General features: G+C 39.0%; 1 protein-coding gene across 1 annotated transcript in view; it reads left to right on the forward strand.

Annotated features, from left to right (window-relative positions):
- Positions 1 to 16,636, forward strand: part of LOC138783756 (sodium channel protein type 5 subunit alpha-like) — a 317,116-nt gene extending 300,480 nt beyond the window's left edge. The window contains exons 24-27 of the mRNA XM_069958852.1: positions 4,468 to 4,605; positions 8,349 to 8,453; positions 9,368 to 9,638; positions 13,187 to 16,636. Of these exons, the coding sequence (XP_069814953.1) occupies positions 4,468 to 4,605; positions 8,349 to 8,453; positions 9,368 to 9,638; positions 13,187 to 14,418 (1,746 nt within the window). The 3' untranslated portion in view covers positions 14,419 to 16,636. The remainder of the gene's footprint in view (positions 1 to 4,467; positions 4,606 to 8,348; positions 8,454 to 9,367; positions 9,639 to 13,186) is intronic.
- The last annotated feature ends 1,665 nt before the right edge of the window (positions 16,637 to 18,301 follow it).

The following is an 18,301-nucleotide window of genomic DNA, read 5'->3' on the forward strand; positions in this document are numbered from 1 at the left end:
GTAAGAAGGTGTTACGGCTAGCAGTACTTCAGGAGCTTGGAAAAGCCTTGTTGTACTATAGAATAAAAGCATTTTTCTACGTTCTCAATGCATGGATAGAAACATGAAAGGTACTGTACCATGTGTCTCATTGACCTAACAGCTTTCTATCAGTGTCAGCAGTTTGAAACACGTATCGCAGCTGGCAGATTCCCTTTAGGTTTTAGCTAAAACATAATTATGTGCATAAGGTATACTGATGCACACCTACTAGATGTAGAGGTTATGCAAGATTAAAGGGTTTTTCCGGATACATATTTTTTTTTTTACCATATTTTCCGGTGTATAAGACGACTAGGTGACCCAGAGTTTTCCAAGTTAAAATAGAGAGTTTGGGATACCAGTAGGATACAAGGGTGGCCAGACCAGTGAAAGAGGTGTGTTTCTCTCGGCACAGTGCCACTCTACTGTCTACTGTATCTATACTGTCTACTGTATCTATACCCCGGACGCCTACAGCTTGCTCTGCCCTTCATACAGTCACTGCATACAGCAGAGATGCAGACGGTTTGTAGCCCCCCCCCCCCCCCACCGTATGCAGCGACTGCAGATTCTCCAGTCCAGTTCCGAAGTTTCTGAGCACCCGCCCTATAAGAAGACACCCAGCGTATAAGACGACCCCTGACTTTCAAGAAGATTTTTCTGGGCTAAAAAGCAGTCTTATATGCAGAAACTTACGGCAATTGCTATTGGGTATGTTACGAAAATATAAACAAACAAAAGTCCAACAACAAAAAAACCTGCACATATTCACCTACCTGATCCCCCAGGGCTCGCCCAGTGACTTTTTCTGGTTTTCTACTCCATGCATGTTGGAAAAAAACTGGATGAAAAAAAGGGTAATCTTCAGCTTTATTTTGTCGCCCTACCCTGTGGATGTTTAAAAAGTGGACAACTGTTTGTGTGTTATTACTTTAGTTGGATTGTTTTTGTCTTTAATTGTGATGTCGATAACAATCACTCCACATTGTATTAGTAATCAGGGAGGAAAGCTAGGGTTCTTTTTATTGTACATGTTGGAGAGAACACTTAGGAAAGAAGTTGCTCTTACTAAAGCCTATTAATGGGAAATAGAGTAATGTGTTGGCAGCTGTACATTACGCAGCATTCCAAAGGCTATTCTTCTAAATAATAGAAAGAAAGAAAAAAGCTACAAGCAATAGTGGCACCAAGCAATGTACTGCTAAATGTAAAACATTAGTATAATAATTAAATCTTGGTGTCTGTCTCTCGCTCACACTCGGTGGTCCTCTGCCATTGTATTCTAAATGGTAAGTGGACTGGCTGTTGTATATCAGATTCTTCTTTCTCCCGATTGACACATGGTTTTCATCGCCTCCATTTATTTCCCAGATGATATAGAGTGGGTTGATTTGGACTTGTCAGGAAGAGCTCATTAATATAAATTAATTAAACAGATTTAACAGATTAGGAATTAATTGCTCCTTGTCTCATAGAGATTAGCCATGTAAAACAAACACAAATAATACTAATTCTGTCTATATTGTATAGAGCTGTATAAAGTATTTATTTTTTTTCTGTTATTTTGCGTTACATTTACATAGATTACATACAGTATAGTGAAACTATTGCTAAACCTGAACCTTTTTATCAGGAGAGAAAGTTCTTAATGCTCCTGTTTTTCAAATGGGGTCATTATGTTAAATGCCACATCCGATATAATCTGGCCGCTTGTGCATTTGGATGACTGCTAACATGAACAAAGTGGAATCTTAGCAATCGAAGATGGGTGACCTGCTCTAACATGAACATGAGCGCAGGATGGTGGGTGAATCATACAGAACAGTAACTTGGTGTATTAGTGAGTGGGATTTCTCTAATACACAGGAGAATGTTTGTCACATGCATTTAGGTTCGGTTATATTCATTGCCACACACAGATTTTTATGTTGGATATATAATTCCAGAGCGCTATACAATAGATAGGGGTAGATAGGCAGAAACAACACAAGATCAGAACACATTACATGAAGGCAAATGGCAGACTGGTACATGGGGAAGAGGACCCTGCCCGCGAGGGTTTACAATCTGGATAATAGCAGTAATTGGCTATTAATATACTCATTGAGAAAAAAAAAAAGGACCAAAAAGGAATAAGACTTTGTATGGCTATGTTCACGCAAAAAGTTTTTTCAGCTCCGCTTAAAATTACGTCCGTTATTTTAAATCTAAAATAATGAATGTTATTTAGCAGCCTGGCCTCCCATCAGTGCAATGACGGCTGTTTGTACATTATTCCAGTTTGGATTTGCTAATTGGCCTTTGGGTGAGACTTAATTGAAAAGTCCATTATTTTAACGTCCGCGGTAAAAAAGTCAGTTTTCAAATATATTGTGTGCATTGGACATCCGTCTTCCTATTGACTTCAAGGCATTAACATTGCAGTCAGTTAAATCGCGGCAAAAACGTACTTTTTTTAAATAGCGAAATCGTCCGCCTTTTCTCTATTTTTGACGTTGTGTGAACCTATGTGTCGTTGTGTGAGCCTATGTTTGAATGCAATGATAATATATTTAAAGAGGACCTGTCACCCCCGTGCTGGGGTGACAGGCTCTCGACCCCCAGCTAGATCCCCTTATAGTTACCTCATGTCGCCGAGTCCCGCTGCCGGAGCCGGTCCCAGGATGGAGATATCCCGGTGAGAAGCCGGCGCGCGTGCTTTGGAGATGGGTCCAGCGTCCATAGAGAATGAATGGAGCCGGACTCATCTCTGCTGCGCGAGCACGGCTCCATTCATTCTCTATGGACACCGGACCCAACACCACAGCGCGCGCGCCGGCTTCTCCCCGGGATATCTCCGTCCCGGGACCGACTCCGGCAGCGGGACTCAGCGACATGAGGTAAGTATAAGGGGATCTATCTGGGGGTCGGGAGCCTGTCACCCCGGCGCGGGGGGTGACAGGTCTCCTTTAAGTTATTATAATATTAAAGCGAATGTACCACCGGTACATCACTTTCCTGATTTTTACATTGATAGACCGGTGCAGTGTATTCCCGGGCACTGGCCGGGGGTGAAGCACTGGAGACGGGCCGGCCCACTCACATTAGAATCAATGCCCAGGCCATGGTTCAAAAAAAGGAAAGCGGCGTCGGTATCCCCGCACCGGCGCTGGTCTATCAATGTGAAAATCAGGAAAGCGATGCACCAGTGGTATTCACTAAAGAGAATGTTATTGGGGAAACCTGCACAATTGGCTCTAGTACCCTGCTGGGCCATTAGCCTGGAAACAACTGGACATGGGAGACATACAGGTTCCATAGATCCTGCTCAGTCGTAGCTAAAGTTGGCAACCCTGTTTAACCCACAAATGCCCAATTGTCAGTAAATCTGGTAGCTGGGCTGGCACAGAATGTTCTATGTACAGTTTTTATGGATTCCAACTTGTATTCTATAGTAGGATAATGCTCATCCTACTATAAAATGCCAATTGGAAGCCATGAAACTCAACTGTACAATATCTTGAGCTGTTGTTAGTGTCCTTCATATCACTACTAGGTGTGACTGACTGCCATATACAATGGCTCAAGATCATCACACCAGCAGGGGGCAGTGTGTCACTCCAAAGTAAAGACAGCGCTTACCACAAGGCCTCTAAAATTGAATGACGTTCGTCATATCCCAAACAGAAGCTGGACACATCTCTAAAGATGATATGGTTCCAGTCTACAGCTGTTCAGATTTCTTGTTCAAGACACCACTACAAACAAAGGTGTTTATGGCTGACTGTGGGAGCTCTAAACAGTATACACACACAAATGAGACAAATTTAGAATCCTTACTTGAAGATAGTTAGTTACAGAGTAAGATGGGCAGAAAGTGCTGAAAGATCTAAGTGACATATCTCACCCACTACTATTGCACTTCTCAGTCCAGCTCTATAATGTCCTCCATGATGCTCCTGTTTCTGAGGATTTGCTATAGAGATATATAGAGGAGCAGAATCCACTCTTCATTGTGTATGTAGCGTATGGAAGACATGATAGCTAGTTTCCACTCACACAAGGACAAGTGAAAATAAAAGATTTGGCCAGCACAGGGGAATGCCATATACTTGGTATATAATGACGAGAAACAGAGTTACTCCTCAATATTCAAACCTCCATGCTATATTATTATCATTCCATAGGGAATGAACCCTTGTCCAGCAAATATGTGAGTCAAACATACGCTAAAAGAGCTGAATAAGTAATCAGTGGATACCTTGAATTTGTTTATTTGTTTACATTTGTGGGGGGTTATAGAACAATATAGGCTACTATAATATTAACTGAAAATTTACTGATAAAAAGAGACTGATATTCAGCAACTGACTGCAGAAGTACATGTTACATCTTTTTCTAAAGGAGTACTTACTGTACAAATGTTTTTAAAGTGAGTGTTTTATCCTTCTGTTTATTTTATTTTAGATTGAGCAACAGCCAATATATGAAATCAATAAATACATGTACCTGTACTTTGTCATATTCATCATTTTTGGATCTTTCTTCACTCTGAACCTCTTCATTGGTGTGATTATAGACAATTTCAATCAACAAAAGAAAAAGATAAGTATCAAACTCAATATCTATCTATTTATATATATATTTGTCTGTCTATCTATCTATTATTTATCTATTATCTATCTATCTATCCATCTATCTCCTACCTATCTATCTATCTATCTATCTATCATTTATAGCCTATCTATCTATCATCTATCTATCGTCTATCTATCTATCTATCGTCTATCTATCTATTGTCTATCTATCTATCTATTTATCTATCTATCTATCTATCTATCTATCTATCTATCTATCTAATATCTCACAATTTCACAGTTCTGCCATCTCTCTCTGTGCGTTGTCTATCCGTCTGTCTGTTAATCTTTCTTTCACAGAAAATGGTTGTATTCTCTTCCGTATCAGTCTGTGGAATAGCGTTTGCCAGCGTCTTCTTTGCCAAACTTCTGGTCTTTGATTTTCGGGAGACTGACATAAAACATTAACTTCCCTAGATATAAAATCCAGAATTCTTAAAGCTGAATCAGATAAGCCAGAATACTTTTCAAAGAGCCTTTTTCTTTAATGACTCATCTAAAACTCTATCTCGGGTTGAGAAAGATAGGGAATTTCCCTTTAGAAGAATATCACTGTTTTATCATCAGCTTGCATGTGCCGACAGATAGCAAAACAGCCGGCAGGCTTGATATTTAGCTGTAATACAGGGATGTCATTCATATACCTAAAGCATTAGTAGATAGATAGAGTAGCATTAGTAGGTAGATTTTATGGTTATATTTACTTTACACATAGGGTGTGATAGTGAAAGAGTTAAGTTTCTTAACATGTTAACACATTAAAATGGTATCATAATGATAATTTTGTTTCTCTGAAATAGTCCAGCATATTCACATTTCAGGTTGCAGCCGTGACTTACATATTTCCTGTGACATATCACTTCCACCCACACACTCCATAAATGCTTATCAAAGCAGTATACATGATGTCCCCAAACTGAGGATATATACTGTATGCGGAGGCAGTACCCCTCAAAACTATTTAGAAACAAAAAAAAAATCCTTTAGCATAAGGGGGGATTCACACATTCCGTGCACAGTTATAAATATGGGCAATGTGTTATGGAGAAGAATTCTCAGTTCCTGACATTATGATTCATTATGATGCCAGGAGCTCCAAAACTTGACACTACTGTACAGTGTATCAGTGCAGTAAAAAAATACTTAAACAGTTTTGGAGCTCCCGGTATCACAGTGAATGATGATGCCAGGTGTTCTGAATTCTTCTTTGTAGTAAATCATCCATGCACGGACCGTAATAACAGAACATGTGAAAGCAACTCAATCTATAGTTCTATCTGTTTCTTAAAGGGAACCTGTCATTGCTTTCATGGTGCCTGAACCCTGAGTGATGGGGTCAGCCATCTATATTGCGAGAAGGCCGCCTTCCCCGAAATGAGAGCATAGCCTTAATGGGTTAATGTGAAGATTTTGTTTTAGGTTTAGAGTCTATGGGTAGTTACTATGTTATGATTGATTGTATAGTTAATATAATTCTACTCGATTTACAGTACAAAAAAAAAACAAAAAAACAATTAGATAGGTTTGACTGTAAATGAAGGAGGTATTTCAGATCTTACAGGAATAATCCATTTCCAGCTGGAACGGCAAGGTCACCATGAGTGCAGCTTTCTTAATTACTAGTAAAAGAGACGCTGGACTGAGCGGACTCAAGTGTTCAGACCTCAGGAAAGTCAAATGTTACAGGTGTAAATCTTTCCATGAAATATAACATGGCTGTTAGAAGTGAATGTGATTCAGTAATCTGTGCACAATGCCTTTCTGAAAAATTATAATTCTATTCTGACCGCTGCAAAGCAGAAAGGAAAGATGGATGGGCTCGGCCTGCAAGTAAAATCCAGCTCCTTCAGAAATCAAGATGTTTTCTTTTATGACTGTGCTGTTTTAGCTATTTTAGCTGCTTTATAGCAAGTGGCAAAGTTAAATGCAGAATTTGTTCATCAGTATAAATGAAGGTAATACATCATCATATCATAGTACTAAACAAATGAAGGTAATACATCATCATACTAAAAGGGCAGACTAGATGGACCCAGTGGTCTTTTTCTGCCGACAATTTTCTATGTTTCTATGTTTTTTTTTTTATTTAGTCTGTGCCATATAATAATCTCTGAAATCTGACATTTGTATCTGTGCTCGACAGGGTTGACAAGCTCTAGGGTAGCAGGTAGATGAGTTTTAGGCTCACTTTTCTTGTGTTTTCAGTTTAAACATTTCCATCAGTGTTTCCTCATCTACTTTAGTCTTTGACTTGGTTTTTTTGGATTGATTAAGTTATGATGGCTAAAGGTCCCCATAGAGTTTAAGGTGTATACCCACCTTAAAGGGGTATTCCGGGGGGAAAAAACTTTAAAGTAGGAGATCACGGGGGTCCAAACACTGAACCAATCTCCGTATTGGACCTTGCCAGCTCTGTTATGAATAGAGCCCCGGGTTGGTACGTGATCTGCGGCTCTATTCATTCCTTTAGAGCGATGGAAAGAGCTGAGTATGCCAGGAGAGTGCTGTACTCGGCTCTTTCTGCCGCTCAATTGGAATGAATAGAGCTGACCCAGGGCTCTATTCATAACAGAGCCGACGGGGTCTGTTACGGAGATCTCCAGGGGGTTCAGGGGTCGGACCCCACGCAATCTTCTACTTTTCCCCTATGATTTGAATAGTTATTTTTTTCCCGGAATACCCCTTTAAGGCACACACCCAAATCCATTGTACCAAAAATAAACCAGAGTAAAAAGGGAAGGTGCAGTTGTCGAAAAGGCTTCCAAAACAGTCATGTCATGAGCCTGACATAACTATGAGGGAGGCAGAAGAGACAGTTCAAGTAGCATGTTATATCATGTTATATCACCTGTATCGGTTTGGAAAAGTTGTTGAAAGTCCAGCCAAGCATCCCATATAGTGCACTTAAATGGCTGGAAATGGACTATTTTTTCCAGCCATGGCCTAAGTCTTTGTTCACATGTTGAGTTTTGGATAGTGTGTATAGCCAACATCAGGAGTGGGACAAAAACACTGAAAAAGGGGCAAATCTCTTCATTTTACTTTAACTCTCCGTTGGTTCCGCTCTTGGTTTCGGCTACATATACTAACCAGAAGGCTCCAAGTGACCATAGCCTTGGAGCAGGGGAGTCAAACTTGAGGCCTTCCAGCTGTTTCAAAAGTACAATTGCCATCATGCCCGGACAGCCAAAGCTTTCGCTTTGATTGTCCAGGAATAATGGGAATTGTAATTTTGCAAGAGCTAGAAGATTGTGAGTTTGACACCTGTGCCTTAGAGCATCACAAGTTCTGTGTCTGATCTGAGGGTAAGTAGCTAAAATAATAAACCCTTCACATTATCAATTGGGGGGGGGAATAGATGAACATATACCTCTGATTTATGTGAAGTTTGGTGATAATATGAAATGATGTTGTGGAAGTAGTTAATAACTCCAAGCATTATACCAAAATTAAGACATTGAAATTCTAATGTCCTATGTCATTGCAGTATATTAATATACAATATTCATTTCATTTACAATGCTAAAAGTTTATTGTTTGCAAAAACATAAATGGCAACTAATGTGTAATTTAACTTCTGTGAAGAAATTGCATAAACAGGATTATTAGCCAATCTATTTCTGTCAGTTCTTTATTACATGGATCTCCATTATTTGCAATAATAATAATAATAATAATAATAATGATGTTTTTTTTGTTTTGTCCCATTACTTAGGGGGCCAGGATATTTTTATGACAGAGGAACAAAAAAAATATTACAATGCTATGAAGAAATTAGGGTCGAAGAAGCCGCAGAAACCAATTCCAAGACCACAGGTAAAAATATTCTCATCAGTATTATTTTTACTATTAGGTTATTCCATTTTATTAAAGTCATTGCGCATTGTCTCTGGAGATGTTTGTAATCTCAGTAGGAGACACAGGCATGCAGAGTAAATGCATCTGCTCAAAAAGGTACATGGATACATTTGTTGCAGCTAAAAATTTTAAAGGGTTGGCACTTTATGGTAAAATAGCTCAGTGTACAGTATTAGTAAATGTAAATGTTTATACTGACAGCAGCTCCCTGTGTACCTCATAGAGCTAATATCAGACTCCCCTCCTCCAGGCTGGGCTGCCCTGCTCTGTCCATAAAATGGCCGATATGGAGGAGCATGTGACCATGCCCTGCCTCCAGTGTCCTCCATAGGCATATACAGGCTCAGTGGTGGACACTGGAGGCGGGGCATGGTCACATGCTCCTCCATGTCGGCCGTCTTATGGACAGATTCACCACAGAGCAGGGCACTGAAGCCTGGAGGAGGGGAGTCTGGTTTTAGCTCTATGAGGTACACAGGGAGCTGCTGTCAGTAAGCACAGTTACTAATTCTTTACACTGAGCAATTTTACTATATAGTGGCCAACCCCTTTAAGCCATTACATGGCTTATAGCGGTGGCTTCTGAGCCAGACCAGTTCTATATGATGTCCATAGGTTCCATTATGACATGTGGACAAGGTTGTCCCATCAGAATTCTAAGATGGTATCTGAGCTGCAAACAAAAAAAAAGAAAAAGAAATTGAATTGAGTTGAACTACTGTTGTGTATCTGAGACTTCTCAAAACAACCATCTATTGTATATGTACTGGCTCTTGAGAAGTTCGCATTGATCAATCTTACTATTTTCTCTTCTATAGCAAATACTTATTTCCATCTGTTTTTCATAATCGAACTTTTTTTTTTCCTTACAGAACAAGTTTCAAGGATTTTTCTTTGACGTTGTAACCAAGCAAGCCTTCGACATCACCATCATGGTCCTTATTTGTCTAAACATGGTTACCATGATGGTGGAAACAGATGAACAGTCGGAGGACATTGAAAACTTACTGTACAATATCAACCTGGCATTTGTGGTCATTTTCTCTGGAGAATGTGTATTTAAAATCCTGGCTCTCAGGTACTACTACTTCACCATCGGCTGGAACATCTTTGATTTTGTGGTGGTGATTCTTTCAGTTGTTGGTAAGTATCTAAATTTTTCTTTTAAGCCATAAATTGATTTAGTTCAGGATCCAGTTTACTACAACTACTGATGGCTGTATGTGTGGACTGACTTATATCCCCATTACCACCAACATTGCACAAGGAACTTAATGAATTCATTATAGGATGTTTTGAAACGTTGCCAAGTACATAGAACTTTGTAGTATTTTCCTGTTTTGAAAGACTTGATGAAGGATTCCCTTTTAAAGAAACAGTCACAGGCGTAATGGTTACACTAAACTCTTTGATATTGTCACATAGCAGCGGCTTAACTTGCTTGATGGTAGCCAGCCTCCCACTATGAACTGGTTACTGTTCCTCCCTATGCATAAAGAGGTTTTACAAAGAATAATTGAGAGAGCTATTAAGAGAACTATTAGCAGGTTAAAAGTTAGAAGGTGGTCGATGCACTGGGGGATAACATCACAAGCCGTCAAAGCAGGAACACACCGAGGCCCAAAAGAGAGCACAGTGGGAGCAACATGGGGAGCGACGGGGGTTCATATGGCTCATTTGTTGTTTTATGCCACTGTGAGGTAGTATGCATTTTTTCCTAGAAAAAACTCATATAGCCACCCGTTTTCCATAAAAATATAAAAAAATATATTTTTATTCTCTTGTACAAGGAGTAAAAGAGGCTTTTCCAAGCTCATGTAGTTTTTAACTAAATTGCCCTTTAATCTACTAAGTGTTATTGTCACTAAAAAAAGGCTTTAAATATGTGACACAGACCTGTCAGAAGTTGATTGGTTGAGGTCCGGGATCTCCACCAATCACTAGAGACGTGAGAATTGCGTAGCGTAGCTTTAGTTTCTGGCTCGCTGTTCTCCCTGTCTATAGTTGAGTTCTATGGTAAGTCTATGGAACACGTCTCAAGCACCGAAATGGGTAGAGCAGCGAGCAAGAGAGTATAGCGCTCAGTCGTGTGTCTCTCCTGGCAGTCTACTGATTGGTGAAGGTCTGGACAATCACACCCTAACCGATCAAAAACTTTGACATGTCTGTGTGACACGTTAAAAGTTTTTTTTAAAGTGACGGTAACGCTTTAATAACATGTAATTTGAACTAATCTGCTAAATGCAAATCATCCTCTGTGGCGTTTATCAGTGTTCTCTGTACATGCTATATAGGTTTAACATTTGTAATACTTTTATGCTGTAATTGCTGTGATTTACATAATTCTTCAAGAAAAAAATAAGAGGAAAAGAAAATCGTTGTCCTTGATGTCTGTCTGTTCTGCTTTAGATTCATAATGTGTGTAATGGCCATGTGGGTGATCACAATAATAAAATTACAACATGTGCTTCCAGTTAGCTGCAGTGAGCAAAACATGTATTCCTATAGTCTGTGTATTTCAATGTTCAATTCAATTCTATACCCCCCACCCACAGTTCTCAGACTTTTTGTGCATACTTACAAGTGACAATAGCGTTGTCATAAATCTCTTGCATATAGCTCATCTTGCCAAATGTCTGGTTTTGCATTTTCTGTGGCCAATTTTTCCTTCCGACATTCAATGCATGTTCACCAAAACTCTACCTGTAAATTTTCTATGTTTTTGTACAGCAGAAACGTTAAAAGTTAGGGTACATTCACACTGAGTAAAATAGGCTGAATTCCGTGGTGGAGCCCACGCTGCGGAATCTCACCTGCCTCAGTGTGTCAATCGGAGGCGTCGCGCACCTCCACTCTCCGCTCCAAGAATTGACAAGTCAATTCTTTGAGTGGAGGCGCATGAGGCATCCAATTGACACACTGAGGAAGACAGGATTCCAATTCCGCTTGAAAGGAAAATTAAAAAGAAAATTAAAGGCAGTGTTTACAAGTCTTTCATAAGGCTTGGGCTACACGGTGACATGGATCTGATTTCTCTACTATTTGGTGTTAAGCGATTTGGCTGTAAGATAAATAACCAAGTCGTATAAAAAGTCAAAGTCAAAGTCACATAGAACTTATACTAAGGTCAAAGCTGGCAAGTTATGTGCAACTTGTGACCTGTGGTTCAAAGTCTAACTGGTTTGTATTTGTTTGTGACAGTCACATTGTGGATACGTAAAGCCGGGGGGATGGCATACGACCATACTGGCAATCATTAGATGCTATGTGTCAATGTGACAATTCAGTCTTTATGTTGAGCAAACAAAGTCTCTAGGTAGCAATATAATAAAAAGAAAATTAGCGGCACTCACCACTTTGTCGCAGTTCCATTGTTTCTTTATTGAAAAAGTAGCAAAACCTAAATTGCAGGTGAGACACCACAATAATATGTTTTGCTACTTTTTCAATAAAGAAATAATGGAACTGCGACAAAGTGATGAGTGCCGCTAATTTCCTTTTATTATATTGCTAATCGAGAGACTGTATATCATAGCTGAGCACCCCACTAAGCACATACTTGTTTTACCTACCTGCAAGGATTAGCATACCATACGGGATTTCACATTGCTGTGCCGGTGCTGTATCTTGTTGCACTAGCTTACAAAAGTCTCTAGGTAGCCCTAGCCTAATAATGCAAAAATCCTGTTTATTATATGCTGAATTTGGATATGTACAAAAAGTTATGAAATTAATATAAGAATTTCATAAACCAATTCATGCCTTTAAATCTGGCCGTAAGCAATGAATATATATTCACCAATCCAACTTTTTCAAGATCAGTAATCAATTTAGTATGTAATGGGACAGCTCACCTGTCTCCAGAATTCTGCCATTAGGGATGAAGGATTAGGCATAATGAAGTTCAGTATGGCTGATCAGAATTGTCACTTGACTTGGAGTGGATTATTGATGGCTACCTAATATATGGCCCAACAATGCCAAGGTCATTGTGCCTGATCCTTTTCCTTGGGAAAAAGTGTGTGGCAATGACATATCTTGTGTAGGAGGACATGTTTAAAAAATGTGAGGGAAATTAATGGACAACTGTCATGTATGGCTAGTTTTAAGTAAACTTGTAGCCACCTCTCCTCCCCAAAATTGCTGGTACTGCTCTGTAGCTTGCCTCACTCCATGCTGTCCCCGGTCCGTTTTTCTCTTGGTATTGTTACACGGAGAAAAAAATATCTTTTATTCAAAAAGGTAGGGCCTAGAACATCTGTGCCCAAGGCCTGCTGTAAAATTAAAATCCAGCTCAGGGGTGTATCTACAAAGAAGAAAGGCAGAGAATTATAAAAGAGAGGCACTGTAGGCCTAGGGCATGGATGCTTTAGACCCCACATCTTAGACCCTTTGCCACCAGGATAGATGTGTTCCTTCAAATAACAGCCCCAGGAGACAGACATGGATTCAGTCAAGCTACAGAACAGTACTGGAGATTAAGGGGGGGGGGGGTAGTTGGTACAGATTTGCCACAAAAATGTATCACCACTTATGTGGCTCCACAGATTTCAGCCCAATTCCCAATCCTTCCATGCCATTGGGTACAAACACTTGTCAAACATACAAGCCTTTATTTAGATGGTTAATTCATGTTATTACGTTAGTTTGTTTCAACTCTTTTCAACCTTTCCTTTTTTTCTTTTTTTCAGGCATTGTTCTTTCAGACATCATCAAAAACTATTTTGTCTCTCCGACTTTGTTCAGGATAATACGTTTAGCACGAATTGGACGTGTTCTTCGACTAATCAGAGGAGCCAAAGGAATAAGGACTCTTTTGTTTGCCTTAATGATGTCCCTCCCTGCTCTTTTTAATATTGGCCTTTTGCTTTTCCTTGTTATGTTCATATATGCCATTTTTGGCATGTCAAACTTTGCCTATGTTAAGAAGGAGGGTGGGATTGATGACATGTTTAATTTTGAAACGTTTGGAAACAGCATGATATGTCTTTTCCAAATCACAACATCGGCTGGATGGGATGGTCTTCTCAGCCCGATATTAAACAGTAAGGAACCCGATTGCGATCCTAAAATGCCCAACCCAGGAAGCACTACTGTTGGAAACTGTGGTAATCCTCCTGTAGGAATCGTCTTCTTTGTTAGTTACATCATCATATCGTTTCTTATTGTGGTAAACATGTACATAGCCATCATTCTGGAAAACTTCAGTGTGGCTACAGAGGAAAGTACAGAGCCTCTAAGTGAAGACGACTTTGAAATGTTTTACGAAGTCTGGGAGAAGTTTGACCCAGAAGCAACACAGTTTATAGATTACTCTGTCCTTTCCACATTTGCAGACTCACTTGCTGAGCCCTTACGTATACCAATACCAAATAAAGTCAAACTGATCGCAATGGACCTGCCTATGGTTAGTGGAGATAGGATTCATTGCCTGGATATTTTATTTGCCTTCACCAAAAGAGTTCTTGGAGAATCTGGAGAGATGGATACTCTAAAGATACAAATGGAAGAAAAATTTATGGCGGCTAACCCATCTAAAATTTCATATGAACCTATTACAACCACTCTAAGACGTAAACAAGAAGAGGTGTCTGCCAGTGTCATCCAAAGAGCCTTCAGGAGACATCTGCTTCACCGCTCCATGAGACAAGCCTCATTCCTTTATCGTCACCGGACATGTGATGATAACATCATTGAAGAAGATGCCCCGGAAAAAGAGGGTCTAATTGCAATCATGATGAATGAAAATTACGGCCGTCATATGGATAAAGTGGAATCTTTGTCTTCGACTTCATTTCCACCCTCATACGACAGTGTAACCAGGGACACATGTGACAATATCACAATAGAAGACTCTTCCAAAAACGACGAGTCCACAGATTGTAAAATATGCGCGGACAGAGACAAAGAATCGTTTGTATAATCATTGGTTTTTGATATTGTTTACAGAATGTTACAATGTAAAAGTGCACAACAGTTCTGGCAGCCTTCATATTCAATTTATTTGCTAATAAAAGGAATTAACTTTTCAACTGAACTACTGGGAACGAATGCTTTACAACCGTTGGCTCAATCTTGGTCAACTTCGCTTTATATTTTTACATCAAGAACTTATGCAGCCTAAAAGTAATAACAGTGGCGTGGTTATGAGTATGCTAATGTGTAAAAGAGTAATGCAATGTATCTCTATACACAGACAAAGCCTGACTGTATACATTCATTTATGGTCTTATACTAGTGTGTTTAGTAAAGGTTATATACGACCTTGCATCTAAGTTGAATCCAAATATCACAAGCTGCTGTAGCAAAAATATATACACTTACTGTATATGTCATGAATGGTCTTTCATAAATTTATATTTGATATTTTTTTTACTTGCGACAAAAAAAAAATCTCTTTTTTTCAAGGGGGGAGCAGATAACTATTTAAAGATCTGCATTATCAACTCTCGAATTATGTAATATTAAAAAAAAAAAAAAAAAGAAAAGAAAAAAAGAAAAAAAATTCTTGGATCGTGCTGCTGAAAATTGTTACAAAACATTTGAACTGTTATCACAAGCTGACATGTAATTGCTTGGCATGGGTAATGCAAATAAAGCTTTTTTTTATTTTTAAAAGGGTTAACTAACGTGTACTGAATAACAAGCGAACATGGATGATCGAATGTGTCTGGAGATAAGTTGATCATTTACGATAATTAGAATTTTTTTTATTGTAATATAATATTTTTTTTTGTCTGATCTTTTTAACTTTTAGCACATATCCCAAAAATTTTGGGAAAAAAAATGAGTCTTTGGTATCAAAAGTGGTGTAGGAAATAAGTGGTCTTGGGGTCTATAGTCGCCAATCAGAGTTTAGCCTTCATTAATGTAAAGTGCACTGGATAAAATAATTTGTGGACTCAGGTTTCTATGGGTAACAAGTCCACTTTGGAAGTATGAAACTCAATGTAACAATTCATATAACTGGGCTCATTACATAGGTTTTTTTTGCATGTTTCTTTCATCTTTTTCTAATTCGTACATTCTTTAGGTCCCAATACCTCCCTCACATTACCTAACTCCCTCAGGGCTTTTTTCCATAGATGAGCTCCCATCTCACCATCTCTACCTGGAATGTCTATGCAATGTTTCTGTCATAGCTTTACCTTTCTTTACTCTTCTCTCACGTAATCATGTATCTATCCTCCATGTCTTCTTGTCTTCCACTCCCTATGTCAACCATCCTAATCACTATTCAGCTCTGCAGCCACAATCTGGAGGAGGCAAGTCTTTAGTTGGCATAAAAAACCAATGTTGTTGCATGACGAACAATGTACCGACAATCCATGTTTTGAAAATTTCTTTACTGCCCATAACTGCATGGGAATTCCTTCTTTGGGAAATCCTCGAAACATGACGTATACCTAAAGACTGCATTTAAACTACTGGTTTAGAGAGAGAAAATAAACAGTATGGGTACTGATGATGAACGTTATATTTCTAAGGACTCTCACCCTCAAAATCATATGATATATGACTGCCAATGCTCTGCTGAAATAGGTCAGGGTTGGTTAGCAACATGACCAAAATCCTTCAACCTGTTGTTGCAATGTATTTGGTTGCAGATCCACATACAGATGCAGCAAAAATGGCACAATCTTGGACATGGCAGCATGGAGAAGATATACATTGTCTTATTGTATTGACTCTGTCTACTCATATACTATGTGCATGTGGCTTTGGCATGGCAGAGTGGACTTGTGGCACCATTTCTGTAAATGAAACTCGCTTCATGTGTTTTTACAGAAAAAAAAGTGAAAAAAGCCATTTCCTCTCCGATTGAGGCAATAAATTCCATTGTCAATGTCATTTACAGTTTTAAGTTGTTTAATGACTGTTTGTGTGACTTCTTGGCATCAAATTCTTGTTTTGTTCCAAAAATGTTCCTGAACTTATTGGTTGCATCTGCTAGCATTACTTTATACTTTTCCATTGCCCTTACTGTAAAGAACCATTTCTATGTTGCACATGAAAGTTCACTTCTGCTCTTAAGTGATGTCCACTTGTCATTAACACAGCACATGTAAGGAAAAGTTCCTCTGAGAACTTCTTGTATTGACCTTGAATATACTTGAATAAAATTATCATTCTTTTTTTTACCTCCATGGCTCTTCTTTTTGACCCACCTATGAATGAATGTTTCCTTACTTCTATAGCTTTTTTTCTTTAAAAATATTTATCATTGACCACAATGCTATTATATTTCACATTATCTAGTTCACTGCTATATGTAATGTGCCCTATAAGACTATCTCCACCTGTCTACGCACAGAATTCAGTTTTTTGACCATTCTAGGTAATTTTTGAATGACATAACATATCACATATAACATAGTATGTACACTAGAGGGTATAGTCTTTAATGTACATTGTCTTTATGGGTTTGTGGTGACAAGATTGGTCAAAGTTCTCTTAGAAGAACCTCCCATTACTTATATGCTGCCTGACCTGCAAGCCAACTGAGCAGCCCCTAACAGCTTCTTCTTGCCTTGATTGTTAGATCTCAACTTGTTTGGATATAGGAAGAGATCTATTAAGGTTGGCAGGGCAGGTAAACTCTGCCAAGGATGACTTGTGGTTCTGGCAGCATGAAAGTGATGGCAGGTTCCTTTTAAGCAAGTCTATAATATGCAGGCTATTCAGAGACAAGACTAGCCTGACTCCAATAAAGAGATTGTACAATATTAGAGATGAGCGAACCTTGAGCATGCTTGGGTTCATCCAAACGTGAGCGTGCTGCATTTGATTACAGTAGCTAAGAAGTTGGATGTGCCATATGATTACAGTGGGTGAAGAAGTTGGATGCAGTCCTAAGGCTGTTTGGAAAGCTGGATACAGCTATAGGCTGTAATCATGTTTTCCAGGACTCCCTAGGGCTACATCCAACCTCTTTAGCTATTGGTTATCAAATGCCACATGCTCTTGTTCGGACAAATCAGAGCATACTCAAGGTTCGCTCATCTTTATACAAGATATGTTCGACAAGGTAAACTCCTTCTGATGGCTTGTACAGTGGTGGTAAAAGTTTGTGAGCCCTTTCACATAAAATATATCACTAAAACGCATAATAACATTTCTATTGGATTAAGCTCTGGACTTTGATTTGGCCATTCCAAAACTTTACTGTTGTTATTCTTAAATAATTCTATGGCAGAAAGACTGGCGTGCATGGAGTCATTGTCTTGTTGCATGACCCACATGTTCTTGAACTTACAGACAGATGTCCTGATATTTTCCTTTAGAATTTTTCATTTAGAATTAGTCAGTTTTCCATCAGTGTTCGCAAGCCTACTTTTAGGACTTAAAACCCTGATATTTTAGGTCAAATTTATATGGAGAAAGGGTATGTTCACACCACGGAATCTGTTTGGAAACTTCAAGAATGATATTTGCTGGTGGATTCCACCATCCACGCAAAGAATTGACATGTCTATGGAACAGGTAGAACTTCAAGCGGAGGCCGTCCCAGCGCACCCAAATAGAAAATTCTGAAGGGTTCCCAAACTTTGAAGCACTAGTGTACACCAGCCATCTTTCCGACATTATCAACATGGATTCATGTTTAGCAAACATCATTGGAATGATAAAAGACTCAGCAGCCACAATAGCCAACATGTGTTCTAGTCCATATGACCACGTATGTGACGTAGGTCAAATTTCATTGGGCTCTTTTTCAACACTCATTCACTTTTACCAACTTTCATAATTCTAAGTCCGTGTTGCTGTTGACCAAGCATTTTGTCCCTCTTGTGTTACTGTTTGTG

This window comes from Dendropsophus ebraccatus, chromosome 2, assembly GCF_027789765.1.
Source record: "Dendropsophus ebraccatus isolate aDenEbr1 chromosome 2, aDenEbr1.pat, whole genome shotgun sequence".
NCBI classification, from domain to species: domain Eukaryota; kingdom Metazoa; phylum Chordata; class Amphibia; order Anura; family Hylidae; genus Dendropsophus; species Dendropsophus ebraccatus.